A 27429-nucleotide genomic window follows, 5' to 3' on the forward strand; every position below is an offset into this window, starting at 1 on the left:
TGTATTTTTCCAGTCTGACTTCCCAGCTGCAATGCTTGCGGTTAGCCACTGTCACTGATTCCTTCCAAACAACTCATTTTTGAATTTACGATTTCCAACTTGTTTATGTAATGTTGTAATGTTTATGGCCGATGAGCACCGACACGTTTTATCTATAATTTATCTTCATTATTTCTCTTCACATGACAAGGATTAAAAAGGATTTAGTAGATTGTCTACTTGATTTATGATGATGACTGCTAGCTAAGATTTTGAAAGTAAGATGTTGACATGATCAGTCCAATCAAAGCTACTGTAGATATCATGTGATTTGACATCATTTTATCTGCCATCATTTTATCTTGTCAGCAGCACACCACCCTGCATACCACTGCTGGCTTGCTTCTGACGTTAAGCAGGGTTGGTCCTGGTCAGTCCCTCGATGGGATAACGGATGCTGCTGGAAGTGGTGTTGGAGGGCCAGTAGGAGGCACTCTTTCCTCTGGTCTAAAAATATCCCAATGCCCCAGGGCAGTGATTGGGGCCACTGCCCTGTGTAGGGTGCCGTCTTTCGATGGGACGTTAAATGGATGTCCTGACTCTCTGAGGTCATTAAAGATCCCATGGCACTTATCGTAAGAGTAGGGGTGTTAACCCCGGTGTCCTGGCTAAATTCCCAATCTGGCCCTCAAACCATCATGGTCACCTCATAATCCCCAGTTTACAATTGGCTCATTCATCGCCCTCCTCTCCCCTGTAACTATTCCCCAGGTTGTTGCTGCAAATGAGAACGTGTTCTCAGTCAACTTACCTGGTAAAATAACAGATAAATAAATCCTTCTTGAAGGGGACTTCTAATCTAAGTCTATGCAGGACCCAAAGGGCTCACATTTTCGATGTCTACCCTTACTAAAGGCTGGTGACATAGTGTCCCCATGAGTGACAGAACACTGAGCCAATCATGGTGCAATACTCCTATTTTCTGCTGGCCTGCCCCACCACCACAAAAAGCACTGAGCTAGGCTGAAACACCTGCATTTTGGATTAGAAATCTGCCCCACCTGCCCTGAATGATGTGTCGCCACTGTATCTATCTGATCCTGGAACAGTGGTTTGAAGCAACTCTGAGTGATATTTATACAATAGCACCACCTTCTGGCAGGGATCAAATATACATCACCAGGATACTGACTGTTATTACTGTTCTCTCTCACCAGCCCTCTCACCGTGGATCAATGCATCTACCCGGCCCAGACCAGCACCAATCACCACCCCACTACCCCCCTTCCGAACAAGGCTTCTGGAAACAATCATATGACAGACCTGGTCCTCGCACCCATGCTGACAGGAGGAGCTTGTCTATAGAGTTACAAGTAAGTCAGTTAATAGCCAATTAACTTCAAGAAAGCCATGCTTTATTAAAGACTATGAACCATCCTCTCTCTCTCGTTATTTCAGGAATCCACCAAGTCAGGATTAGGGAGTCTCAAATACAGAACACATCATTCTACCCATTCTCCAGTTCCCCAGGCCCTCTTCAATGGTCAAGAACCCCCCTCCTTCCTCCCATGCCCGCCACCCTTCTCCAGCCCAGCCCAGTGGCAACAGAAGACCCCCCCCACCATGGATCCAGAGTGGAAGTGGATGGCCAGTCCCAGCACCCCTCCTCACCAGCAGACCGCACCGGCGTGCCTTACAGCCAGCACCTCCACCACCAGCATCCCACATCACCCCCCACAGTACCTCAGCACAGCCCCCCAGCTCCACGCTCCCACAGACAGCAAAGGGATCAGACCCCCTCCCAGCCCTCTGCTACAGAGCCTCCCCACCGCAACAGCAACCACAGAGATGGATGCTGCACCACCCTGAGCTCCTCCAGCACCTCTGGCCTCTCCAGCTCCACCACTCCTAGTAAGACCAGTGGAAAGAAAGATCCTCCTCCCAATCATAGGAGCCCTGACATTGGCACTGACACACCCCACAAACGGGGACCAAGGACACCCTCGCCCAGTCCCACACCTCCCCCTCTCTCTGCCTCCCCCACATGGCTAGGCTCAGGCGTTCAGAGGTTAGAGATGAAGCCTAGCAGGGCCTCAGAGCCTCAGACCCCACCCAGCTCTCCTACTGTCAACAACAACAGACCTACTGCCAACAGGCCAGAGCTGCAGCCTCACAGACACAAACAGACAGAGAGGAAACATAAGGAAAGGAGAGCAGAAAGAGGTGAGGAGGGAAAGAGGGAACAGAAGAGGAAGATGGAGAGGAAGATGGAGGAGAGGACAAGGAGAAAGGAAAAAGAAGAGGAAGAGAGGAAGACAGAGAAAAGGGAGAGGAGCCTTAGGGATAAAAAGATGGAAAAAGCAGAGAGGGGATCCTCAAAGTCCCTATGTAAATCATCCCTCCCTCCGTCAGTATGTCCTTCCTCCCCTAAGTCTGGATCTAAGGTTGCAGGGACGCCAGGTAAGCCAGGCCGACCCTCCCAGACACCATCCACCCCTGGCAAACACATACACAGGGAGAAGGCCCAAGAAAGAGGTGGAAAGTCCCATGGGCACAGCTCTCCAAATAGCTCAGAGACAATCCCACTTGTTGGCCCGCCTGCAGCCCGTCCCAGTCAACCCACAACCTCCCCACATCCATCCCAACACAAAAAGTCAGAGAGGGGAGGGACTCTGAACAAGTCAAACCCAACTCAACCCAAATTCCCAGTCAATGACTCACCACTACCTGCCTGTCCTCCACTCACTACCACTCACACTACCACCAACAACAACAACATCAGCACCAACACGACCAATAAGACCCGTAATACCAGTCCTCAGCCCACCAGCCCTTCAACATATTCTAAATGCAGCCCAGGGAGGAAGGCTGATTTGACACCCTCCACACTCTCATCCAAAACCCCAGCAGCTCCCCCTATGGCTGGTTCAGGGGCATCCATCCAGATCCAGACAGAGACATGGGGTGTTAGTCCAGAAGGCGGGGTCCTGCGGGCCCCAGATCTCCAACCTGCGGCGGGGGTGGGCAGTGTGGAGGAGATGGGAGACAACCCCCCTGCCAGCCCCCCTGTTCTCAGTTGGCAAGGCTCCCCGGCATCAGCCCTGAGTGAGGAAGAGGAAGAGGAGGGAGGAGTGATGAGGAGACCTGTCCTGCAGCCCAGCCCAACCCACGGTCCGCCCCTCTCACCCCCCATGGGAACTCAGAGGGGCTCAATGAGAAGGCCGAGGGTGTCGGTGAGGGGAGGGGTGCTGATGACCTTCGCCATAGCGACCTGGCCAAGCTCTATGGCTTGCCTGATACTCCCAATGGAGTGGAGGAAGAGGAGGAGGAGGAGGAGGACGAGGAGGACAGTGGTGGGGACACATCGCCCAGCTCTCTGCCTCCCCGTCGGCCACACCTTCACCAGACAGGAGTGGCTGATGTCTTCAAGTCTTTGGCCTCATTCCTGGGGGGCCAGAGGTACACATATCGCGGCGGTCCGTTTGGGCGTCCTCCTCCTAGCTCCATGGGAGGAGTGAAGTACTCTTCATCCCTCGCCATGGATCCCGAAACCAATTGTCAGGACCAGCAGAACCCCTCTCCCACATCCAACTCCACCACGCCCCCAAGACTCACTAGCGAATCATCCACTCACACTACCTCAGATCTGCTTTCCAAACCCCGGCCTCCTTTAAACCTCGACCAACCACAGCTCTCCGTGGGGGAGCGCACAAAACAGAAGCACGCGAGATTGGAGGAGATACTGAATGAGAGAAAGAAAGAGAAGGCTAAGGGTGTAGACAGTGGGGAGACGGCCGGGTCTCTGAGCGCTGAGTTTAGACTGACCACCACACACCGGCTGCCTGCCACCACCAAGGACGAGCGAGGACAGAGGGAGGCACGCAGGCAGACAGACAGAAAGAGGGAGCCAAGCGGTGCGGATGGAAACAGAGATGGGGAAGGGAAGAGGAAGAGAAGAAAACAAGAGAACAGCATCAGCAGTCATCAGAGGAGTGGAGGAAATGAAAAGAAGAACGCGGAAGAAAAGTGTGACAGAAAGTCAGCCCCTATAACGCTGTCCTCATCTACACCTCACCCCAGTCGCCTAGCCAAGCAGCACAAAGACACTAAGAAGAGCCGTCCCATTCAGGGGAACCTTGGCCTCCAGAGCGAAGACATCCAGGGACAGAAAGACAAGACGCACACAGGAAACACTGAGCAGGGGGCACAATCAACAGAGATGACGAATGAGAGGCGCAGTGAGCCTCAAACCAAGACGTCCACACCAGACAGAAACCCAGACATATTGGCAACAGCATCCACCACCAGCTTTATTAACACCTCCTCCCCTTCCCCCACCCCGGCTGCCTCTGCTGCCCCAGTGAGGAGGACCCCCTGTCCCCTGGCTGCTGCTGATTTCCTCAAGCTGAAGGCTCTGTCCATGGGCTCTCCCAAGGAGCTGAAGATCCATCTGATCAAGGTGGAGAGTGGAAACCGAGAGACGTTCATCGCCTCGGAGGTCGAGGAGCGCAGGATCCCACTAAGAGAGGTCAGCATCAGACACACAGCCAGCGAGGTCGTCAGGTCCTGCAAGTGAGTACACGGTACATGTGATGTACCGTACCAGTCAAAAGTTTGGACATACCTACTCATTCAAGGGTTTTTCTTAATTTTTACTATTTTCTACATTGTAGAATAATAGTGAAGACATCAAAACTATGAAATAACACATATGGAATCATGTAGTAACCAAACAAAAGTGGTAAACAAATCAAAATAGATTTTAGATTTTAGATTCTTCAAAGTAGCCACCCTTTGCCTTGATGACAGCTTTGCACACTCTTGGAATTCTCCCAACGAGCTTCTCGAGGAATGATTTTCCAACAGTCTTGAAGGGGTTCCCACAGATGCTGAGCACTTGATGGCTGCTTTTCCTTCACTCTTCGCTCCAACTCATCACAAACCATCTCAATAGGGTTGAGGCCAGGTGATTGTGGAGACCAGGTCATCTGATGCAGCACCATCACTCTCCTTCTTGGTCAAATAGCCCTTACACAGCCTGGAAGTGTGTTTTGGGTTATTGTCCTGCTGAAAAACAAATGATAGTCCCACTAAGTGCAAACCAGATGGGATGGTGTATCGCTGCAGAATGCTGTGGTAGCCATGCTGGTTAAGTACGCCTTGAATTCTAAATAAATCACTGAGAGTGTCTCCAGCAAAACACCATCACACCACCACCTCCATGCTTCACGGTGGGAACCACACATGCGGAGATCAACCATTCCCCTACTCTGCGTCTCACAAAAATGGAACCAAAAATCTCTCTAATATGACTCATCAGACCAAAGGACAGATTTCCACCAGTCTAGTGTCCATTGCTAGTGTTCCTTGGCCCAAGCAAGTCTCTTCTTACTATTGGTTTCCTTTAGTAGTGGTTTCTTTGCAGCAATTTGACAATGAAGGCCTGATTCACACAGTCTCCTCTGAATAGTTGATGTTGAGATGTGTCTGTTACTTAAACTCTGTGAAGCATTTATTTGGGCTGCAATCTGAGGTGCAGTTACGTACTGTAATGAACTTACCCTCTGCCGCAGAGGTAACTCTGGGTCTTCCTTTCCTGTGGCGGTCCTCGTGAGAGCCAGTTTCATCATAGCGCTTGATGGTTTTTGCGACTGCACTTGAAGTAACATCCAAAGCTCTTGACATTTTCCGTATTGACTGACCTTCATGTCTTAAAGTAATGATGGACTGTCATTTCTCTTTGCTTATTTGAGCTGTCCTTGCCATAATAGAACTTTGTCTTTTACCAAGTAGGGCTGTCTTCTGAATACTACCCCTACCTTGTCACAACGCAACAGATTGGCTCAAACGCATTAAGAAGGAAAGAAATTACACGAATGAACTTTTAACAAGGCACGCCTAATAATTGACATGCATTCCAGGTGACTACCTCATGAAGCTGGTTGTGAGAATGCCAAGTGTGCAAAGCTGTCACTTTGAAGTATCTAAAATCTAAAATATATTTTGACACATATTTGTTTAACACTTTTTTGGTTACTACATGATTCCATATTTGTTATTTCATAGTTTTGATGTCTTCAGTGTTATTCTAAAATGTAGAAAATAGTTTTTTTTTTTAAGAAAGAAAAACCATTGAATGAATTGGTGTGTCCAAACTTTTGACTGGTACTGTATATTTACTACCAAGACATTTCATTGGAGGAAGAGAGGTGGTGGCACAAAACAATGAAAAGTGTATTTAATTCAATCTTATTGAATTCTCCCACTTCATCTGTCTCTTTCTCTGTCTGTTTAGGGGGGCGAAGGTGAACGGGAAGTTTCGGGAGTCCTATCTGCTCCCTGCTTTCTCTGTCAAGCCTGTCCTTAGCACCAACACACCCATCCCACGAGAGAAGCTCAACCCCCCCACACCAAGCATCTATGTGAGTCCACACTCTGGGGGCGCTGCACTGCGGCTGACCCTATGCACCAACCTGCCTGTGTGGGTGTCTTTGGGGGGGGGTGTTAAAGCAACAACAAAAAGACATGCAGCTCTACGTCTTATGACCATAAAGTAATCTTCTTCTTCTTTTTCCCCCCTCTTTTCTTCTTCATTCTCATATCCATTACTCCTGTATCAGTTCTGTATTTGTGCAATGCCCAGTTGATGTATTCCTGTGTTGTCCTGTGTGTCTGTGTCCAGTTGGAGAGTAAGAGAGATGCCTTCTCCCCAGTCCTCCTCCAATTCTGTACCGACCCCAAGAACCCTGTCACTGTCATCAGAGGCCTGGCTGGATCACTACGACTCAGTGAGTTTGCACATTTCAATTTTTCACAGGGCTAAACGTTAAAACATCAACATAATTTATCATCTACTCACTATACTTTTGTGTCTCTTTCCTCTCCCTCCCTCTCTGTCAGACCTGGGTCTGTTCTCCACTAAGTCTCTGGTGGAGGCCAATGCAGAGCATGCTGTGGAGGTGAGGACCCAGGTACAGCAGCCTGCTGATGAGAACTGGGACGCTACTGGTTCAGCTCAGACCTGGCCCTGCGAGAGCAGCCGCTCACACACCACCATCGCCAAGTACGCTGCGTACCAGGCCTCCAGCTTCCAGGAAAGCCTCCAGGTTGTGGATGAACACACACACACAAGTATCACACACAGAAACACATAATGCTTACATATACCCGCCCCCCTCCCCACTTCCTCTCTTTGCCCAGCTAAGTTCATGTGCCTAAATGTGTCTACAGGAGGAGAAGGACAGTGAGGATGAGGATGAGGATGAAGAGAAGAAGACTCTGTCTTCTGACCCATCAACCAACACTGCATCTGGCACCAGCAAAACCAGCCCTACTGTGGTTACTAGCAAAGCAACTCCTACCAAAGTTGGCCCTACCCCTATTGCTAACACACTCAGGTCACCTCATAGTATCCACAGCATACTGTGCAGTCAACTCCTTATGAAATCAAATACAATACTTTTAATCAAAACAATGTTCTGCCGTTATTAAAGACACTTCCTCTTTCCTATAGGCCGGAGGCGAAATCAACTGGGAAGATTATCAAATTCGGCACCAATATCGACATCTCTGATCCTAAGAGGTGAGATTAGCTTTACATGTGGTTGATTGTTTGAGACGGGGCTAAGGACACCATTAGAGAGGAAGTGTTAAGTGTTTGGCATGTGTTCCCAGGTGGAAGCCCCAGCTGCAGGAGCTGCTGAAGCTACCAGCCTTCATGCGTGTGGAGTACAATGGAAACATGCTGAGCCACGTGGGACACACCATCCTGGGCATGAACACCGTCCAGCTCTACATGAAGGTCCCCGGCAGCCGTACACCTGGTCAGTGTCTGAGTTATATTGGTGTGTGTTTATGTGCATATTACATGTCTCTGTTCCATTGGCTTAAATATGTCTGTATGTCTGTTTTCAGGCCACCAGGAGAATAATAACTTCTGCTCAGTGAACATTAACATTGGGCCGGGGGATTGCGAGTGGTTTGCAGTCCATGAACACTACTGGGAGCACATCAACAACTTCTGTGAGAAGTGAGTCATGGTTCTGTTTTCGTGTGAGGGTCTGTTTTCAAATTAGTTAAGCATTTTGAGCTGTTCTGCTCATTGAAAGGAATAACAACAGTGACTCAAAAGGGGATTTGAACCAGCAACCACCACTTTGTTACCATCTCTACTCCCTCCGTCAGGTATGGAGTAGACTACCTGACTGGGTCCTGGTGGCCTGTTCTGGAGGACCTGTACTGCTCCAACATCCCAGTGTACCGCTTCATCCAGAGACCAGGGGACCTGGTGTGGATCAACGCAGGGTCCGTCCACTGGGTGCAGGCTGTGGGCTGGTGCAACAACATCGCCTGGAACGTGGGACCTCTCAACTGTGAGTTACTAGCAGTGTCCAGCAGGACATAGATAGGAAATGGGAGCTGGGTCATACACAGTGCAGCTACTGTATCTACACTATCCTTTATCTCAGTCAAATTAATATCAAAATCCTTTTGTGTGCTTTTCTACTAATAAGTATGTGTGTGTCGTCTTTGCCCTTGCAGCATACCAGTATCAACTGGCTCTGGAGCGTTTTGAGTGGAATGAGGTCAAGAAGGTCAAGTCCATCGTTCCGATGATCCATGTCACCTGGAATGTAGCCCGCACTATCAAGATCACCGACCAAGAAACCTACAAGATGGTCAAGTGTGTGTGTGTGTGTGTGTGTGTGTGTGTGTGTGTGTGTGTGTGTGTGTGTGTGTGTGTGTGTGTGTGTGTGTGTGTGTGTGTGTGTGTGTGTGTGTGTGTGTGTGTGTGTGTGTGTGTGTGTGTGTGTGTGTGTGTAAATGTCCCTCGTCATCTATCTAGTATGAATGTCTGTTTCTTGCTACACCTTACCTCTCTCTCTCTCTCTCTCTCTCAGACATTGTCTCCTACAGTCCATTAAGCACATTCAGATTCTGAGAGACCAGCTGGTTGCTGCAGGGAAGAAGATCTCTTATCAGAGCCGTGTGAAGGACGAACCAGCCTACTACTGCAACGAGTGTGACGTAAGTCCCTCTCAACAGCCTGTGGATGTATGATTGTATCCGCCCACCTGCTATGAACTACCATGACCCGAGCATCTTACCAACAGAGTGTTGGTGTATGCCTGTATCAGACCTGCTATGAACTACCATGACTCGAGCATCTTACCAACAGAGTGTTGGTGTATGCCTGTATCAGACCTGCTATGAACTACCATGACTCGAGCATCTTACCAACAGAGTGTTGGTGTATGCCTGTATCAGACCTGCTATGAACTACCATGACCCGAGCATCTTACCAACAGAGTGTTGGTGTATGCCTGTATCAGACCTGCTATGAACTACCATGACTCGAGCATCTTACCAACAGAGTGTTGGTGTATGCCTGTATCAGACCTGCTATGAACTACCATGACTCGAGCATCTTACCAACAGAGTGTTGGTGTATGCCTGTATCAGACCTGCTATGAACTACCCTGACTCGAGCATCTTACCAACAGAGTGTTGGTGTATGCCGGTATCAGACCTGCTATGAACTACCATGACTCGAGCATCTTACCAACAGAGTGTTGGTGTATGCCTGTATCAGACCTGCTATGAACTACCATGACCCGAGCATCTTACCAACAGAGTGTTGGTGTATGCCTGTATCAGACCTGCTATGAACTACCATGACCCGAGCATCTTACCAACAGAGTGTTGGTGTATGCCTGTATCAGACCTGCTATGAACTACCATGACTCGAGCATCTTACCAACAGAGTGTTGGTGTATGCCTGTATCAGACCTGCTATGAACTACCATGACTCGAGCATCTTACCAACAGAGTGTTGGTGTATGCCTGTATCAGACCTGCTATGAACTACCATGACTCGAGCATCTTACCAACAGAGTGTTGGTGTATGCCTGTATCAGACCTGCTATGAACTACCATGACTCGAGCATCTTACCAACAGAGTGTTGGTGTATGCCTGTATCAGACCTGCTATGAACTACCATGACTCGAGCATCTTACCAACAGAGTGTTGGTGTATGCCGGTATCAGACCTGCTATGAACTACCATGACTCGAGCATCTTACCAACAGAGTGTTGGTGTATGCCTGTATCAGACCTGCTATGAACTACCATGACTCGAGCATCTTACCAACAGAGTGTTGGTGTATGCCTGTATCAGACCTGCTATGAACTACCATGACTCGAGCATCTTACCAACAGAGTGTTGGTGTATGCCAGTATCAGACCTGCTATGAACTACCATGACTCGAGCATCTTACCAACAGAGTGTTGGTGTATGCCGGTATCAGACCTGCTATGAACTACCATGACTCGAGCATCTTACCAACAGAGTGTTGGTGTATGCCTGTATCAGACCTGCTATGAACTACCATGACTCGAGCATCTTACCAACAGAGTGTTGGTGTATGCCGGTATCAGACCTGCTATGAACTACCATGACTCGAGCATCTTACCAACAGAGTGTTGGTGTATGCCGGTATCAGACCTGCTATGAACTACCATGACTCGAGCATCTTACCAACAGAGTGTTGGTGTATGCCGGTATCAGACCTGCTATGAACTACCATGACTCGAGCATCTTACCAACAGAGTGTTGGTGTATGCCGGTATCAGACCTGCTATGAACTACCATGACTCGAGCATCTTACCAACAGAGTGTTGGTGTATGCCGGTATCAGACCTGCTATGAACTACCATGACTCGAGCATCTTACCAACAGAGTGTTGGTGTATGCCGGTATCAGACCTGCTATGAACTACCATGACTCGAGCATCTTACCAACAGAGTGTTGGTGTATGCCGGTATCAGACCTGCTATGAACTACCATGACTCGAGCATCTTACCAACAGAGTGTTGGTGTATGCCTGTATCAGACCTGCTATGAACTACCATGACTCGAGCATCTTACCAACAGAGTGTTGGTGAATGCCTTTGGTTATTTCTGCAGTGAGTGATTGTGTTGTGTCTGTGTGCAGGTGGAGGTGTTTGACCTGCTGTTTGTAACTAGTGAGTCTGGCAGCAGGAAGACCTACATGGTGCACTGTGAGGACTGTGCCCGGACCGTGTCCAAGAGCCCCTCGCTGGCAGGAGTAGTGGTGCTGGAGCAGTACTGCATGGAGGAGCTGATGAGAACCTATGACAGCATCTGTGTGGTGAGACACACACACACACACACACAAGTTTTCTATGTGCTATGAAGTTATGTCCATCATATTTACCCCCCTTTCTGTCTCTTTCTTCCTCTTTCTCTCTCCAGACTCCATCACCCTGCTCCAAGTGAAGCATCCTCCCTGTTGTCTGGCAGCCATAACCAAAGCTCCTACTTAGTGGCAGCACAGACGTTGTCTTCAAGGAATACTACTACTGCTAACACTTGGTGAACAGCCAACCATGTTTACTCAGTATTGTTTACATCACAATAAGATATCTGCCATCAGCCATCAGCCAATTGAATTCCAGCTCACTGTTGTCTTCCCCTCCTACCAGCTGCTGATTGGACTTGAGTCTTGAGATAGAATGACTAGACTGGTACTACTATTTGTTAATTAAACATGTCAGACAACTACAGAAAATGTGAACATTGTTAGCACTGGAAATCAGGTCTTAATTAAAACGGACACTGCTGTGATTCAAAAGCGTCAAGTAGCCGGTATATGGTGCATTAATTCAGGTACTTTTATGCAAATCCAATGGAACTTTTTTACACCAATCTAGTTATTCTATGTCCATGAATTTACCATATTGCTATGGTAACAGCAGGGGAATTGCTTCACAAGCAAAGTAGCTGATAGTCTCATTGAAATCCCATTGTTTTGGTTTGGTTTTCTATTCAGGTGAACTCTGACATTTGTCATTCCTGTCTGTATACTCTTTGGGGTGCTATTTCCATTGTATTTATTCTGACCTAGATATTTCAAAAGTTTTACCAGCCTAAAGGTACACCACATTGGCCTTGTGAACTGTATTTAGATGAAAGGAAATTAGAAAATCAAACATGCAGGCACAACTTTCTAAAGCGTTAGGAATATTCATTTAAGAAATTGTCAAAATTTCTCTGAAATACGGGTTAACTAGAACTAGAGGACGAATCTGGTTTCACTCTTGGTTGGAAATCTGGTGTGTTTTAATGTGATTTTAGTTTTTGCATAATAATCCTAAATAATGTTTGGTAGAGAGAGATGTGATTGCTACAATTCGCCCTACAGAAGATCCCTTTTATCTTTTTCTTTTTCTAATGGGATCATTCTCCCAGTTTTTTTACCTCTTTTTTTGGTTGCTATCTCCTTTTCTGGGTTACAGAGAAAATGAAGAATTGTAAATTGTGACTTTATTTATACCTGTATATGTTTGTTTTCTTAAATGTATTTATTGCATATTGATGGTGCTTCTCTGGGGACACCAGATATTTTTAACGTTTCCTATTGTGGGTGGACGGGAAGAGCAAACAGGGGGGAGGTTGGATTTTCATGGTGCTCAACCCCCTCTTGCCTCGTCACCTCCTCATTAACTGTGTATAAATGATCTATGAATAGAAGTCAATGAATATAACTTCAACCGACAGGATGGTGCTTAGAACCGCGTCATTACAAATTTACCGGTAAACTAATAGAATGATGTCTTTGTACTGTATCTAACTGATAAACACAATACCTTTTTCAACTTTTTGCATTGTACGAAATTCATAAAATTGTGAAGCATTTGTGATTGGCAGTAGTTGTAGTTTTAGCCACATTTAAATGAGACTGATGTGTAGTGAGGTTTGGGTTCCTTCAGTGTTCTGTCCTCATGAGTATAATTTCAAGGCTGTAGTCTTGCTCCTCATCCACTGACTGTTTTTATTTGAAGCTGTGCTGTTTTAAAACATAATACAAAAATATCTTACATAGACCAGACCTTTCTTAAACACTCTGTGATTTTTTTCTGTGACATTATTGTGAGTATTATTGATACAATAAAATGTTTTGAGAAATGTTTATTGTCATCGAATTTGTGTAGCTGCCTTGATGAGAGGCCTGGATAGGTTTTGAGTATTGTGTCTGAGCTGGTAACTTATCTTAGAGAAACATTTCAATGGAGGGAGATTTATTTCATCCCTAGAATCTACCCCACTCTTCATTCCCTGCTGATGTTAATGCCTAGCCACCCATCATTTCTTCTGTCATATCATTCTTCTCTTCCTGCGCTTTGCCTGTTTTATTACAGTACATCAACCATAATGTCCTCCATTACACACAGAATGTTAGTGTTTAGATTACTGGTGAATTTAGAGCAACTTGAAAGGGTTTATTCCCAGTTACTAAGGAAGAGAATGTTACTAACATGCTGGTAAAGATTTCTCTCCCCCACTAATCCTGCTGTGTTTTGCCAATGTCCATTTTTTTCTTTGTTACGGGCATGGGAATAAAACAGCTCTTGTTTAAAGAGGATGCAGGGACACTTCATCCTAGAGAAACGGATAGAGCAGTGGATATCCTGGTTCCAAGGACAGGAAGACTGGCCTTCCACCTCTAACAACCCTCTAAACCACAGGTGTCAAAATCATTCCACGGAGGGCCGGGTGTCAGCAGGTTTTCATTCTTCTGTTGCACTTGACGGATGAATTAAGGTCACAACTCCCCACACCTGGTCGTCTTAATTGAAAGGAAAAGCCTAAAACCTGCAGACACTAGGCCCATCGTGGAATGAGTTTGACACCCCTGCTCTAGTTCTTCATCATACACATACAGTAGGGTCCAAAATGATTAACTCCCTTGATGAAGATGAGCAAAAATGACAGTATAAAATAAATAACTTAAATACTAAGCTATATTGTATGCTCACACATATTTGGAAATGTGATTATCTTATACTCAGAGAAAGAGATTTTGTTTAACATGTGATCTAATTTTTTTGAAATAATATAAGGGTAAAAATGATTGACACCCCTGCTTTCAATACCTTTCAATACCTCACCTTCCGAGGATAACAGTACTGAGCCTTTTGGAGAACACATTGGGATGGATCTTAGACTATTCCTCCATACAGAATCTTTCCAGGTCCTTGATATCCTTTGTCTGTGCTTATGGACCATCCTCTTAAAATCAAACCACGTGTTTTTAATGGATTTCAAGTCCAGAGACTGAGATTCCCATTGTAACATTTAGATTTTGTGACCATTGAAACATTTCTTTGCGGATTTTGATGTGTGCATTGTGGATATTGTCTTGCTGGAAGATCCACTTGAGGCCAAATTTCAGCCTCCTGTGAGAAGCGTGGTAGAGTTTATGATGCTGTTTACTGTAGTATCTGGGATCTACATCTGCTTATATTAGTTACTGTGCTGTTACTAAGCAGTAATGCATTACGGCAGTGTTACGTTACTACACCTAATAGGAAATGCACATGCGCACTGGGGTGCCGGGAACTGTAGAGCACGAGGGGTTTTGACTAAACGAAAACTAACTGTACTCCCGTCTCCTGCCTGGTCATTTCTCCACAACACAAATATTACATTTACCTTAGCAAGGACCAGTGGAACCAAAATCGCCCCATAACATTAAAGATCCACCACTATTTACAGTAGGTATATTGGGTTCATTCTCATTTCAATGCCAAACCCACCACTGGTGTGTGTCGCTGAAGAGCTGTATCTTCACGTCATCTGACCAACACACCGTTTCCAATCTGCGCCAGTGCATTTTAGCAAACTCCAGGCATTTAGCAAACTCCAGGCATTTAGCAAACTCCAGGCATTTAGATTTGTTGGATGACATGATTATTATGCTCTTTGGCCACGAAATCAGAATACAGGAGCAGACAATAACCCCATACATACTGTAAAATATGGTGGTGGATCTTTGATGCTATGGGGCCATTTTGCTTTCACTGGTCCTGGGGCCCTTGTCTGTTATTTTTTATAGCATACAATATAGCTCAGTAAAATTATTTATTTTATACAGTCATTATTGCTCATCTTTATTAAGGGTGTCAATCATTTCGGTCCCACTGTAAGTCTCTCTCTCTCTCTCTCTGACACAGACACAGACACAGACACACACACACTCCTAGAGGAGGGCTGCAGCACTGAGGTAATAGCAGCTACACATCGAACAGAGGGACAACATACATCTCCATTATTCTCTGAATCCTCTCAGGATTTCCCCCTACATTCCTGGTCTGGCTGGTCTTCCACACTCCTAAAGGCTTTTTTAAATCACCCCTCTTTCTACTTCTTTAGTCCCTCCTTCATCCAATCACCCCCTCTATCTCCAGAGAGAACGCCTATCTGCCCTTTTAAGAAATAAGTCAATAAAACACACTTGCTCTGACTCTGATAAAAGAACAGGGGGAAAAAATAAAAAAAATAACCATTTTCCCCCTTTAAACTAAACCCCCACTGGTCTCTTATCAGTCTGGCGAACCTCTCCTTCTCCCGCAACATCACTTTGTTCCTCCCCATCCACATTTCCACTTTGTTTTGCACGCCCAATTTTTCAGTTTTTGATTTGTTAAAAAAGTTTGAAATATGCAATAAATGTCGTTCCACTTCATGATTGTGTCCCACTTGTTGTTGATTCTTCACAAAAAAATACAGTTTTATATCTTTATCTTTGAAGCCTGAAATGTGGCAAAAGTTCGCAAAGTTCAAGGGGCCGAATACTTTCGCAAGGCACTGTATCCCCCTTTCTCTTTCCATCTTATTACCATCTCACAATATTACAAATACATTCTTTGAAATGCTTACATTTACCAAAATGTAGGTTCAGAATGTTCCACTCTGTTTGTTCTCTTGTGTTTAAGACATTTAATAATCAAATTCTTCTTTTTTTATGCATGAGGTAGTAGCTAGAGGATGTAGTAATGGCAGCAGAAGGTCGTAGCTAGTGATTGTAATGACTACAGCAGAAGGTAGTGGTGAGTGGTTATAGTGACTGCAGCAGAAGGTATTGGTTAGTGGTTGTAGTGACTGCAGCAGAAGGTAGTGGTTAGCGATTGTAGTAACTGCAGCAGAAGGTAGTGGTTAGTGGATGTAGTAACTGCAGCAGAAGGTAGTGGTGAGTGGTTGTAGTGACTGCAGCAGAATGTAGTGGCGAGTGATTGTAGTGACTGCAGCAGAAGGTAGTGGTGAGTGGTTGTAGTGACTGCAGCAGAAGGTTGTGGTTCACAGTTGTAGTGACTGCAGCAGGAGGTAGTGGTGAGTGGTTGTAGTGACTGCAGCAGAAGGTTGTGGTTCACAGTTGTAGTAACTGCAGCAGGAGGTAGTGGTTAGTGGTTCTAGTGACTGCAAGAGTTTTGGCAACTCTCACCTGTCTCCTTATCTATTCAGATAAACACTTTCTCCCCCTCTCTCCTCCCTTCCCTCCATTCCCTCCCTACCCCTTCGCTCGCCCTTCCCTCCCCTCCCTAACCTCTCGCTCCCCCTTCCTTCCCATCCCTACCCCCTCTCTCCCCACTGAGTCCAAGGGTTATCAGTGTAAACCCTCCTGTTTCCCCGCCCTTTCCAAATACCATCACCAACGTCAAACACTCCCCAGCTGCCTCTCTGTACCCACCAGCACCACAGCAGCCCACAGACACACACCCAGAAGAGAGGAGACAGATAGGAAACAGAGGAGAGACAGACAGGAGGCAGGGGGGGACAGGGGGGAGACTCAGTGACTAACCAAACTGGAATGAAAGTGAGGAAACAGCACGGCAGGAAAGGAAGAGCCAGAGCCTAGCAGAAAAGCAATATTTGCCTTAACTGTGCAGAGCGTAGAATTTAACACAAAGCAAAGGGGCAAGAGAGTGACACCGACTGAGACCTTTGCAGACACAAAGCATCTGCTGAATACCTGGAGTTTCAGAAACACCAGGATATATCAGAGAATGACGAAGGTCTAAACTCTCATCCTCAGGGTATAAACCTCCACCTGGTCAATGTCATCAGTCTGACCTCAGGATCTGGATGTTCATGTGGTGGAGACCTACCTCTTCTTCTCCATTCTCAGAGAAGGAAGACAGGTTAAAGAATAGAGTGTATTCACATCTTCTCTTACTGCTACTGTGAGAGTTGAGAGACAGTGAGACAAATCCTCAGAACTGCTCCACCAATCACACAGTGAGTAAACACATCTCATTGTAATCGTTATGGGTGTCCAGGTATGGAGGGACATGGAAACTCAAACTAAACATCCTAACAAAGATCATAGTCAACTTTTTTCCAGCTCATAGGGTTATTGCTTCTAGAGCATGTTTAATTGGAGTTTGGGTGTGATGAGAAGTTTAGCATTTTGTATTGTATTACCAAGACGTTGACTAACCTTTTGGGCTCATGAGTGGCGCATCAGTCTAAGGCACTGCACCTCAGTGCTGGAGGTGTCACTACAGACCCTGGTTCTATTCCAGGCTGTATCACAACCGGTTGTGATCGGGAGTCCCATGGGGCGGTGCACAATTGGCCCAGTGTCGTCTGAGTTAGGGTTTGGCCGGGGTAGGTCATCTTTTTTTGGAATAGGGGGCAGCATTTTCATTTTTGGATGAATAGCGTGCCCAAACTGAACTACCTCCTACTCTGTCCCAGATGCTAATATATGCATATTATTATTAGTATTGGATGGAAATCACTCTGAAGTTTCTAAAACTGTTTGAATGATGTCTGTGAGTATAACAAAACTCATATGGCAGACAAAAACCTGAGAAGAAATCCAAACAGGAAGTGAGAAATCGATTTTCAAAACAGTGCCTATTGAAATCCCTGTTAGATATGAATGTGCTTGCACTTCCTAGGGCTTCCACTAGATGTCAATTCAATTCAAGGGGCTTTATTGGCATGGGAAACATGTGTTAACATTGCCAAAGCAAGTGAGGTAGATAATATACAAAAGTTAAATAAACAATTTACAGTAAACATTACACATACAGAAGTTTCAAAACACTAAAGACATTACAGATGTCATATTACGTATATATACCGTGTTGCAACAATGTACAAATGGTTAAGGATACACAAGGGAAAATAAATAAGCATAAATATGGGTTGTATTTACAATGGTGTTTGTTCTTCACTGGTTGCCCTTTTCTTGTGGCAACAGGTCACAAATCTTGCTGCTGTGATTGCACACTGTGGAATTTCACCCATAATAGATATGGGAGTTTATCAAAATTGGGTTTGTTTTCGAATTCTTTGTGAATCTGTGTAATCTGAGGGAAATATGTGTCTCTAATATGGTCATACATTGGACAGGAGGTTAGGAAGTGCAGCTCAGTTTCCACCTTATTTTGTGGGCAGTGTGCACATAGCCTGTCTTCTCTAGATGTCACAGTCTTCAGATATTGATTTTAGGATTCTACTATAAAGGAGGGGCTCATAAGAACTATTTTAGTGAGTGGTCTGGCAGAGAGCCTTGTTTCTACGATCTGTAACGGAATTTTTTGACTTTTTGTCTGGAGGAAGTGCTCGCGCCTCATGAAGATAGATTACTGGTCTGAACACGCTAACAACAAGTGGCTAAATGATGGGCTCTATGGAACTTTGTGGAACAAATTTATTGTCAAACTGGGATTCCTGGGAGTGCCTTCTGATGAAGATCATCAAAGGTAAGTGAATATTTATAGTGTTTCTATAGTGTTTATAGTGTTTTTTCGAACTAATGTTGACTCCAAAATGGCGGAGTTTTCTTTGGCTGAATTGGGTACTGAGTGCCCTGACACAGGGGTTGAATAGAGGATAAGTCTATCTTTAATTCTGTGAATAACACTTGCATCTTTTATCAATGTTTATTATGAGTATTTCTGCAAAATCACCGGATGTTTTGGAATCAAAACATTACTGCATGTAACGCGTCAATGTAAACTGAGATTTTTTATAGAAATATGCACATTATCGAACAAAACATACATGTATTGTGTAACATGATGTCCTATGAGTGTCATCTGATGAAGATCATCAAAGGTTAGTGATTCATTTTATCTATATTTCTGCTTTTTGTGACTCCTATCTTTGGCTGGAAAAATGGCTGTGTGTTTTTTTGACTTGCTATGAGCTAAATAATATATGTTGTGCTTTCGCTGTAAATCATTTTTGAAAATCGGACACCATGGGTAGATTAACAAGATGTTTATCTTTCATTTGCTGTATTGGACTTGTTAATGTGTGAAAGTTACATGTTTCTAAAAAATGTTGTCGTGGGGTTCTGCTAGCAGAACGCCTTTCCTAGACAGGTTTTAACTGACTTGTCTAATTAAATTTAGAAATTAAAAAATACTTTATTGGAAGGATTTTAATACACCCCCTTCTTTGCTTGGTACATATGAAGACTGAATGGAAAAATAAATATTTTTGTAATGGCCGTAGGAAGAAGGTGAGGACCAAGGTGCAGAGTGGTACGTGTTCATATTTTGTTGAATTAACTAAACACTAAATACAAAAGAACAAGAGAATAAATGAAAACCGAAACAGTCCCGTATGGTGCAAACACTGAAACGGAAAACATTTTCCTTTTCCAAATGGGTGGTAATTTAGAATGCATAAGATACTGTATTTACGATAGCACAGCTTCGCCCTTTGTTCCTCAGTCTTTCCGCTCTTTCACTTACACAAAAGAAAAGGGGCTGGGTGAAAGAAGCTGTCATATCTGTTCCGCCCGCTAGGGCCGTTTTCCTTTATGATGTAATTTGTAATCAAGTTATGATTTAATTATGTGTACGTGTAATTCTGTGTGATTAGTTAGGTATTTAGTAAATAAATCATTTAACCCAATTTTGTATTGCTGATTCAACTTGTTAGCCAGGGTTCATGCAGATAACTAAGAATTTGCAACTTTCAGGTGAGACTGAATTAAGATGACGATTAATGTTGACTGCTATTGATGTAAAATATTACTAGGTCTTTAAGAGTTTATTCGGAAGATAACAGCTCTATAAATATTATTTTGTGGTGCCCGACTATCTAGTTAATTACATTTACATGATTAGTTCAATCAGGTAATATTAATTACACAGAAATTATTATTAACTTTTTGCCACAACTGTACAGTGCCTTCAGAAAGTATTCATACCCTTTGACTTTTTCCACATTTTGATGTGTTACAGCCTGCATTTAAAATGGATTAAATTGAGATGTTGTGTCGCAGGCCTACACACAATACCCCATAATGTCAAAGTGGAATTGTGTTTTTAAAATTTTTACAAATGAATTAGAAATGTAAAGATGAAATGTCTTGAGTCAATAAGAATTCATCCCCTTTGTTATGGCAAGCCTAAATAAGTTCAGGAGTAAAAATGTGCTTAACAAGTCATATACAAAGTTGCATGGACTCTCTCTGTGTGCAATAATAGTGTAATAATAGTGTAATACTCTCTGTGTGCAATAATAGGATAAAGTAATCCTTCTCACCCCCCCCCCTTAAAAGATTTAGATGCACTATTGTAAAGTGGCTGCTCCACTGGATGTCATAAGGTGAACGCACCAATTTGTAAGTCGCTCTGGATAAGAGCGTCTGCTAAATGACTTAAATGTAAATGTTTTTAACATGATTTTTGAATGACCTCATCTCTGTACCACACACATATAATTATCTGTAAGGTCCCTCAGTTGAACAGTGAATTTCAAACACAGATTCAACCACAAAGACCAGGGAGGTTTTCCAATGCCTCACAAAGAAGGGCTGCTATTGGTAGATGGGTTTTTAAAAAGCAGACATTGAATATCCGTTTGAGCATGATGAAGTTATTCATTAAACTTTGGATGGTGTATCAATAGACCCAGTCACTACAAAGATACAGGTGGCCTTCCAAACTCAGTTGCCGGAGAGGAAGGAAACCTCTCAGGGATTTCACCATGATGTCAATGTTGACTTAAAACAGTTACAGAGTTTAATGGCTGTGATAGGAAAAAACTGAGGATGGATCAACAACATTGTAGTTACTCCACAATACTAACCTAATTGACAGAGTGAAAAGAAGGAAGCCTGTACAGAAGAAAACATGCATCTGCTTTGCAATAAGGCATTAAAGTAAAACTGCAAAAAAATGTGGCAAAGAAAGGAACTTTATGCACTGAATACAAAGCGTTGTGTTGGATTTGCCCTAAACATAACACATCACTGAGTACCACTCTTCACATTTTTAAACATGGTGGTGGCTGCATCATTTTATAGGTATGCTCAAATTGTTTTAATAATAATGTCCAGGTACTGTACAATACAGGTGTACAAAGCTCTTAGAGACTTACTGTTACGGTTTTCTTCCGTCGAAGGAGAGTCGGATCAAAATGCAGCGTGGTTAGTTCGATACATCTTTAATAAAGAGAAAAAACACGAACAATACAAAAACAACAAACGGAATGTGAAAACCTATACAGCCTATCTGGTGACAACTAACACAGAGACAGGAACAATCACCCACAAAATACTCAAAGAATATGGCTGCCTAAATATGGTTCCCAATGAGAGACAACGTTAATCACCTGACTCTGATTGAGAACCGCCTCAGGCAACCATAGACTATGCTAGACACCCCACAAAAACCCCATGACAAAAACGCACCACAATAACCCATGTCACACCCTGGCCTGACCAAATAAATGAAGACAAACATACATTACTTCGACCAGGGCGTGACAGAACCCCCCCCCCCTAAGGTGCGGACTCCCAGACGCACATCAAAACAATAGGGAGGTTCCGGGTGGGCGTCTGTCCATGGTGGCGGCTCCGGCTTGGGACGTGGACCCCACTCCATCAATGTCTTAGTTCCTCCCCCTCGCGTCCTAGGATAGTCCACCCTCGCCGCCGACCATGGCCTAGTAGTCCTCACCCAGAACCCCACTGGACTGAGGGGCAGCTCGGGAGTGAGGGGCAGCTCGGGACTGAGGGGCAGCTCAGGACTGAGGGGAAGCTCGGGACTGAGGGGAAGCTCGGGACTGAGGGGAAGCTCGGGACTGAGGGGAAGCTCGGGACTGAGGGGAAGCTCAGCACTGAGGAGAAGCTCAGCACTGAGAGGAAGCCCAGCACTGAGAGGAAGCCCAGCACTGAGAGGAAGCTCAGCACTGAGAGGAGGCTCAGGCAGGTAGTTGGCTCCGGCAGATCCTGGCTGGCTGGCGGATCTAGAAGAGTCTGGTTGAGTGGCGGATCTGGAAGTGTCTGGTTGACTGGCGGATCTGGAAGTGTCTGGTTGACTGGCGGATCTGGAAGTGTCTGGTTGACTGGCGGATCTGGAAGTGTCTGGTTGACTGGCGGATCTGGAAGAGTCTGGCTGACTGGCAGATCTGGAAGAGTCTGGCTGACTGGCAGATCTGGAAGAGTCTGGCTGACTGGCAGATCTGGAAGAGTCTGGCTGACTGGCGGATCTAGCTGCTCTGGCTGCTCCATGTCAGACTGGCAGATCTGGCTGCTCCATGCAGACTGGCAGCTCTGGCTGCTCTATGCAGACTGGCATCTCCATGCAGACTGGCAGCTCTGGCTGCTCTATGCAGACTGGCAGCTCTATGCAGACTGGCAGGTCTGGCTGCTCCATGCAGACTGACAGCTCTGGCTGCTCCATGTAGGCTGGCAGCTCTGGCTGCGCTGAACAGGCAGGAGACTCCAGCAGCGCTGTAGAGGAGGAAGGCTCTGGCTGCGCTGAACAGGCGGGAGGCTCCGGCAGCGCTGTAGAGGAGGAAGGATCTGGCTGCGCTAAACAGGCGGGAGACTCCAGCAGCGCTGTAGAGGAGGAAGGCTCTGGCTGCGCTGAACAGGCGGGAGACTCCGGCAGTGCTGGAGAGGAGGAAGGCTCTGATAGCGCTAGACAGGCGAAGCGCACTGAAGGCCTGGTGCGTGGTGCTGGCACTGGTGGTACTGGGCCGAGGACACGCACAGGAAGCCTGGTGCGGGGAGCTGCCACCGGAGGACTGGTGTGAGGGAACGGAGGATCACCAACCGCCTGGGAGGCTGTGCTTCTATTAAGGAGAGGGAACGGAGGACTGACATTTTGTCAATTCATGGAGGTGGCACTGGATAGACCGGACCGTGCAGGCGCACTGGAGCTCTTGAGCACCAAGCCTGCCCAACCTTACCTGGCTCGATGCCCACTCTAGCCCGGCCAATACGAAGAGCTGGTATGTACCGCACCGGGCTATGCACCCGCACTGGAGACACCGTGCACTCCATAGCATAACACGGTGCCTGCCCAGTCTCTTTAGCCCCCCGGTTAGCACAGGAAGTTTGCACAGGTCTCCTACCTGGCGTAGCCATACGCCCTGTGAGCCCCCCCCCCCCCCCAATACATTTTTGGGGCTGACTCTCGGGCTTCCATCCGCGTCGCCGTGCTGCCTCTTCATACCAGCGCCTCTCCACTTTTACCGCCTCCAGTTCTTCTTTGGGGCGTCGATATTCACCAGGCTGTGCCCAGGGTCCTTTTCCCTCCAATATCTCCTCCCAAGTCCAGAAGTCCTGTGATCGCTGCTCCTCACAAAACAGGGGGAGTTGGCTCAGGTCTGAACCCTGACTCTGCCACACTCTCCCTGAGCCCCCCCACCCCAAGACATTTTGGGTGCTGACTTTCGGGCTTCCTTGCCAACCGTGTTCCCTCGTATCGTCGGCTCCTCTCTCCAGCTGCCTCTGCTCTCCTAAGTGCCTCCAACTGTTCCCATAGGAGGCGATCTCTTCCAGCCAGTATCTCCTCCCAAGTGTAACAACCCTTGCCATCCAAAACGTCTTCCCATGTCCATTCCTCCTTTCGCTGCTTCTGCTGTCGCTGCCTGTCACCACGCTGCTTGGTCCTGGTGTGGTGGGTGATTCTGTTACGGTTTTCTTCCGTCAAAGGAGAGTCGGACCAAAATGCAGCGTGGTTAGTTCGATACATCTTTAATAAAGAGAAAAAAACACGAACAATACAAAAACAACAAACGGAATGTGAAAACCTATACAGCCTATCTTTTTTTACATTTTTATAAAAAATCATTTATCTTCAATACCATTCATTCTTTACAACTCATAATTTTTATACATACTCAAATAATGGTATTTTAATTTAACTAATTTAACTAAACATAAACCCCAAACAAAACCTCAGGGGAGCATCTTCCCTCCCCGTCACCCTACAAAATACCTTTCCCTATCTCCCCGTCCCTAATCTATCCCCTTACAAATCTAAATGACACCCAGCCCTAAACCCCCCTTCCACCTCTCCTGAGCAGCATGCTGCCCCCACTTCCTCTACTCCCTCTTCATCCTCCCCCTCAAATCTCCTTCCACCCTCCTCACTATCCCTTCCACCCCCCAATCTCTCCCTGTCTTCACCATGTTCTGCCTGGCTTCCCACAGCCCCTGTTTAAAGAGACTCATGAGAAGCCAGAGCAGAAACCTGTCCCTATCCGTCCCTCTCGCTCTCCCTACACCTCTCTTTAACCTGGCCCACGTCAATACAAAATCCCCCCCTTACCAAACCTAACAACACCCATGCCCTAGCCCATACTACTCCGGCAAAGGCACAGTCCCAAAAGACATGGTGCACAGTCTCCTCCCTGCCACAAGAGGATCTTGGACAGGTGGTGGATTGCACCAAACTATACCAGTATATGATGGAACGTACCGGCAAGCACTTATGGAGGCTCAACCAATTCAGGTCCTTGAGCCTGTTGCCCAGACCCCGCTGCACTCCCTCCCAGACCACTTCCGAGATGCCCACTACAGGTGCCGGCCTCCCTGCCTTTCTGACCTCCTCGTACAGGTGCCTGTGATCTAAACCTACTCGGGCAACTTCAACCTCAGGGTGCACATGCAGCCACTTGGCCGCATGACCAAAGTGCCGAGTTCCACAGAGGACCCGTGTTAGACCACACCATTACGCTTCTCGCCTGATACGAGAAGAACACCCGCAAGAGGTAACCGGACGGGTGTATCACTGGATGAGCAAGCTCTGTTAACAAGAAAGAAACAAAAATTGTGTCCAGCTTGAAGGGGAAATGTGGTACCCCCCTACCTCCCTCCCCGATGGGACAGATCATGCGTGCCCTGGCGACCCACTCGCACCTGCCACTCCACATGAACTGAAACACAAGCCTCACTAGAGGCCTCCTCAGACAAGCCGGCAATGGGTAGATGTATGCCAAATACAAAAGAGACGGCACCCCACAAAACCCCATGACAAAAACGCACCACAATAACCCATGTCACACCCTGTCCTGACCAAATAAATGAAGACAAACATACATTACTTCGACCAGGGCGTGACACTTACCCAGAAAGACTCACAGCTGTAATCGCTGCCAAAGGTGATTCTCAGATGTATTGACTCAGGGGGTTGAATACTTATCTAATCAAGAAATATTCATGTTTTATTTCCATATATTTTTTTATACAAATGTTAAAAATGTTCTTCCACTTTGACATTAGAGTATTTTCTGTAGATCATTGACAAAAGATGACAATTAAATCCATTTGAATCCCACTTTGTAAAACAACAAAATGTGGAAAAAGTAAAGGGGTGTGAGTACTTTCTGAAGGCACTGTAGTAACTGCAAGCACTATAAGGCTCCCTAACAGAAGAGCAGTAACAGGCCTGCGCTATACCACTTGGCCCATAATTAACTGCACTACCACTAGTAATGATGATTGTATGACAGACACATAAATTACTGAATTAATAACACTAATCATTTTGTTTCCCAAAGGCCTAGGGAGGATGAGTCTGCCGAGGAACCGGACCCTGGAGAACAGCATCACCCAGCTGCATCACATTAACAATGGGGAACCTCTGTCTTCACTGCAATTCCACCTCCAGAACACAGGCTCTGTGACCTCTGTGCCAGGGTCGCCCACGGGGGGGTCAGGGGTGGTGGTGCCACCCCCGTACTCAGTAGCGGGCAGCGTGGTGGGGGCTACGGATGCCCCTCTGGAGCTGAGAGGCTCTCTGGACTGCTGGGCGTGCTCAGTACTGGTGACGGCTCAGAACCTGATCATCGCGCTGGTCAACAGTACGCTGGTCAGTATCGTGTTCGGCACCATCATGACCCCAGCGCTGGTCATGGTTGTGTTTGGCTTTCTATGTCACTCTACGGTAAGACTGACATCCAGGAAGAAAGTCTGTGTGTGCCAGAAAGAGATAGAGGGGAGAGTCAGAGACAAACAGGGAGAGAGAGCATGAGTCCTGACCTGAGCATTGCTGTGTGACACATAATGAGTAGTTTTAAAGTGTGTGTGTGTGTGTGTGTGTGTGTGTGTGTGTGTGTGTGTGTGTGTGTGTGTGTGTGTGTGTGTGTGTGTGTGTGTGTGTGTGTGTGTGTGTGTGTGTGTGTGTGTGTGTGTGTGTGTGTGTGTGTGTGTGTGTGTGTGTGTGTGTGTGTGTGTGTGTGTGTGTGTCCCTCTCGTCCCCAGGTGCAACCCAATGGCACGTCCCTGTACTGTTCAGAGCTGCTAGATGATGGTGGCTGTGTGGCCCTGCTGGTGGTGGGCTTCTTCCTGGTCAACCCCCTCCTAGTCCTGGCTCTGGCTGCCTACTGTCGCCTGGCCCGCCACCTCCAGCTGGGCCTCTGTTTCATCCCCTACAGCAGGGCCGTCTACAAGAACCTGCCTGCCTCGCGCCAACGTGGAGGAGGCTTCTGCGGCCAGCATGGGGCCTCAGAGGGGGAGGGCAAAGGCAGTGTGTGGGTGTGAGGGGAGGGATATGTTGACCCTAACCACTGATGCAGGGTCAGATAACATTTTCTTCCCTCTTAAGGTTAAGGTTAGGATTGGGGATCAAGTAATCTGATCCTAGATCTGTAAATAGAGGCAACTTCTACCTTGAGCATGGAGGGAAGAAGGTGTGGAGGTGGATCTTACAATACACTGGTTTGTAGATTGCAGAGAGCAAAGGTGAAGCTGTAAAAACATAAGTATGCTACATGAAGTACTATCAAATACCACCTTAACTACACTGCAATTATTTGTTATTATGTTTTTTTTTTTATGTTGAATTATCCTGTACTATTAATAAATGATGTTTGTTTAGAATAAAATATTTCCATTTTATCAGAAAAGGTGTTTTGTCTTCTAGAAATAACTACAAGTGAATCAGTTTCTCTCTGGCATGATATGACAACATCTCCCTCTAGTGGAGCACGAGATTCCAACTGCCATTACATCACCTCACAAACCTGTTGGTTACCAAGGCTACTATCTCTCTGATGCCATATGGCAGCTGTCAAATGTTGACTCTTTAATCAAAGTTGTAATTACATATTAATTCCAAGCAAGAACATCTTAGAAATATGTTATACAGAATGAAAACGCTTTTATAGCATAACTTCACTCAGTAACTGGAAGGGTTTGCTTGTATTCACTTGTCTGGATTGAATAGAATGATGACATTTGTAGAAAATGTTACCATGTGGAGATACAATAAAATGTTTTACATAGTGTGGGTAAACACATCATCTTGACTGACTAACATTGCATCCCTTGCCAATTGGATCACCATGTCCTTGTTTAACAGTTAAAAAGGGAATAGTGTTGG

The 27429-nt window shown here is 46.0% G+C and overlaps 3 protein-coding genes across 4 annotated transcripts in view; all 3 read left to right on the forward strand.

Annotated features, from left to right (window-relative positions):
- Positions 1-2279, forward strand: part of LOC124006717 (extensin-like) — an 18885-nt gene extending 16606 nt beyond the window's left edge. The window contains exons 6-7 of the mRNA XM_046316831.1: positions 1197-1352; positions 1438-2279. Of these exons, the coding sequence (XP_046172787.1) occupies positions 1197-1352; positions 1438-1848 (567 nt within the window). The 3' untranslated portion in view covers positions 1849-2279. The remainder of the gene's footprint in view (positions 1-1196; positions 1353-1437) is intronic.
- LOC124006864 (lysine-specific demethylase 6B-like) lies at positions 2055-12971 on the forward strand. The gene is made up of 16 exons (XM_046317055.1): positions 2055-2105; positions 2392-2632; positions 2887-3054; positions 3096-4551; positions 6275-6401; positions 6662-6767; positions 6880-7085; positions 7210-7376; positions 7493-7561; positions 7654-7802; positions 7894-8008; positions 8164-8351; positions 8521-8662; positions 8880-9006; positions 10974-11150; positions 11255-12971. The coding sequence occupies exons 1-16, from the start codon at positions 2055-2057 to the stop codon at positions 11276-11278; spliced, it is 3513 nt and encodes a 1170-aa protein (XP_046173011.1). The 3' UTR covers positions 11279-12971.
- Positions 12972-16586: 3615 nt separating this feature from the next.
- On the forward strand, positions 16587-27103 carry LOC124007326 (transmembrane protein 88-like). Of its 2 annotated transcripts, none has more exons than XM_046317811.1 (3): positions 16587-17077; positions 25607-25992; positions 26310-27103. In XM_046317811.1, exons 2-3 carry the CDS (start codon positions 25618-25620, stop codon positions 26586-26588), a joined length of 654 nt encoding a protein of 217 aa, XP_046173767.1. In that variant the 5' UTR covers positions 16587-17077; positions 25607-25617; the 3' UTR covers positions 26589-27103. The 2 variants fall into 2 exon arrangements, with proteins under 2 accessions (XP_046173767.1, XP_046173768.1); XM_046317812.1 differs by having other exon boundaries at positions 25607-25917.
- Positions 27104-27429: the final 326 nt, after the last annotated feature.

This window comes from Oncorhynchus gorbuscha, linkage group LG20 (assembly GCF_021184085.1).
Source record: "Oncorhynchus gorbuscha isolate QuinsamMale2020 ecotype Even-year linkage group LG20, OgorEven_v1.0, whole genome shotgun sequence".
Taxonomy (NCBI): Eukaryota; Metazoa; Chordata; class Actinopteri; order Salmoniformes; family Salmonidae; genus Oncorhynchus; species Oncorhynchus gorbuscha.

What these genes read in the sequence shown, in the direction of transcription:
- LOC124006864 (XM_046317055.1), top strand. Translation starts at nt 2,055, where the DNA reads ATGAAGCCTAGCAGGGCCTCAGAGCCTCAGACCCCACCCAGCTCTCCT. An exon ending in GAAACCTACAAGATGGTCAA is followed by an intron (nt 8,663 to 8,879) that starts GTGTGTGTGTGT and finishes TCTCTCTCTCAG; the next exon opens with ACATTGTCTCCTACAGTCCA. An exon ending in ACTACTGCAACGAGTGTGAC is followed by an intron (nt 9,007 to 10,973) that starts GTAAGTCCCTCT and finishes GTCTGTGTGCAG; the next exon opens with GTGGAGGTGTTTGACCTGCT.
- LOC124007326 (XM_046317811.1), top strand. Translation starts at nt 25,618, where the DNA reads ATGAGTCTGCCGAGGAACCGGACCCTGGAGAACAGCATCACCCAGCTG. An exon ending in GCTTTCTATGTCACTCTACG is followed by an intron (nt 25,993 to 26,309) that starts GTAAGACTGACA and finishes TCTCGTCCCCAG; the next exon opens with GTGCAACCCAATGGCACGTC.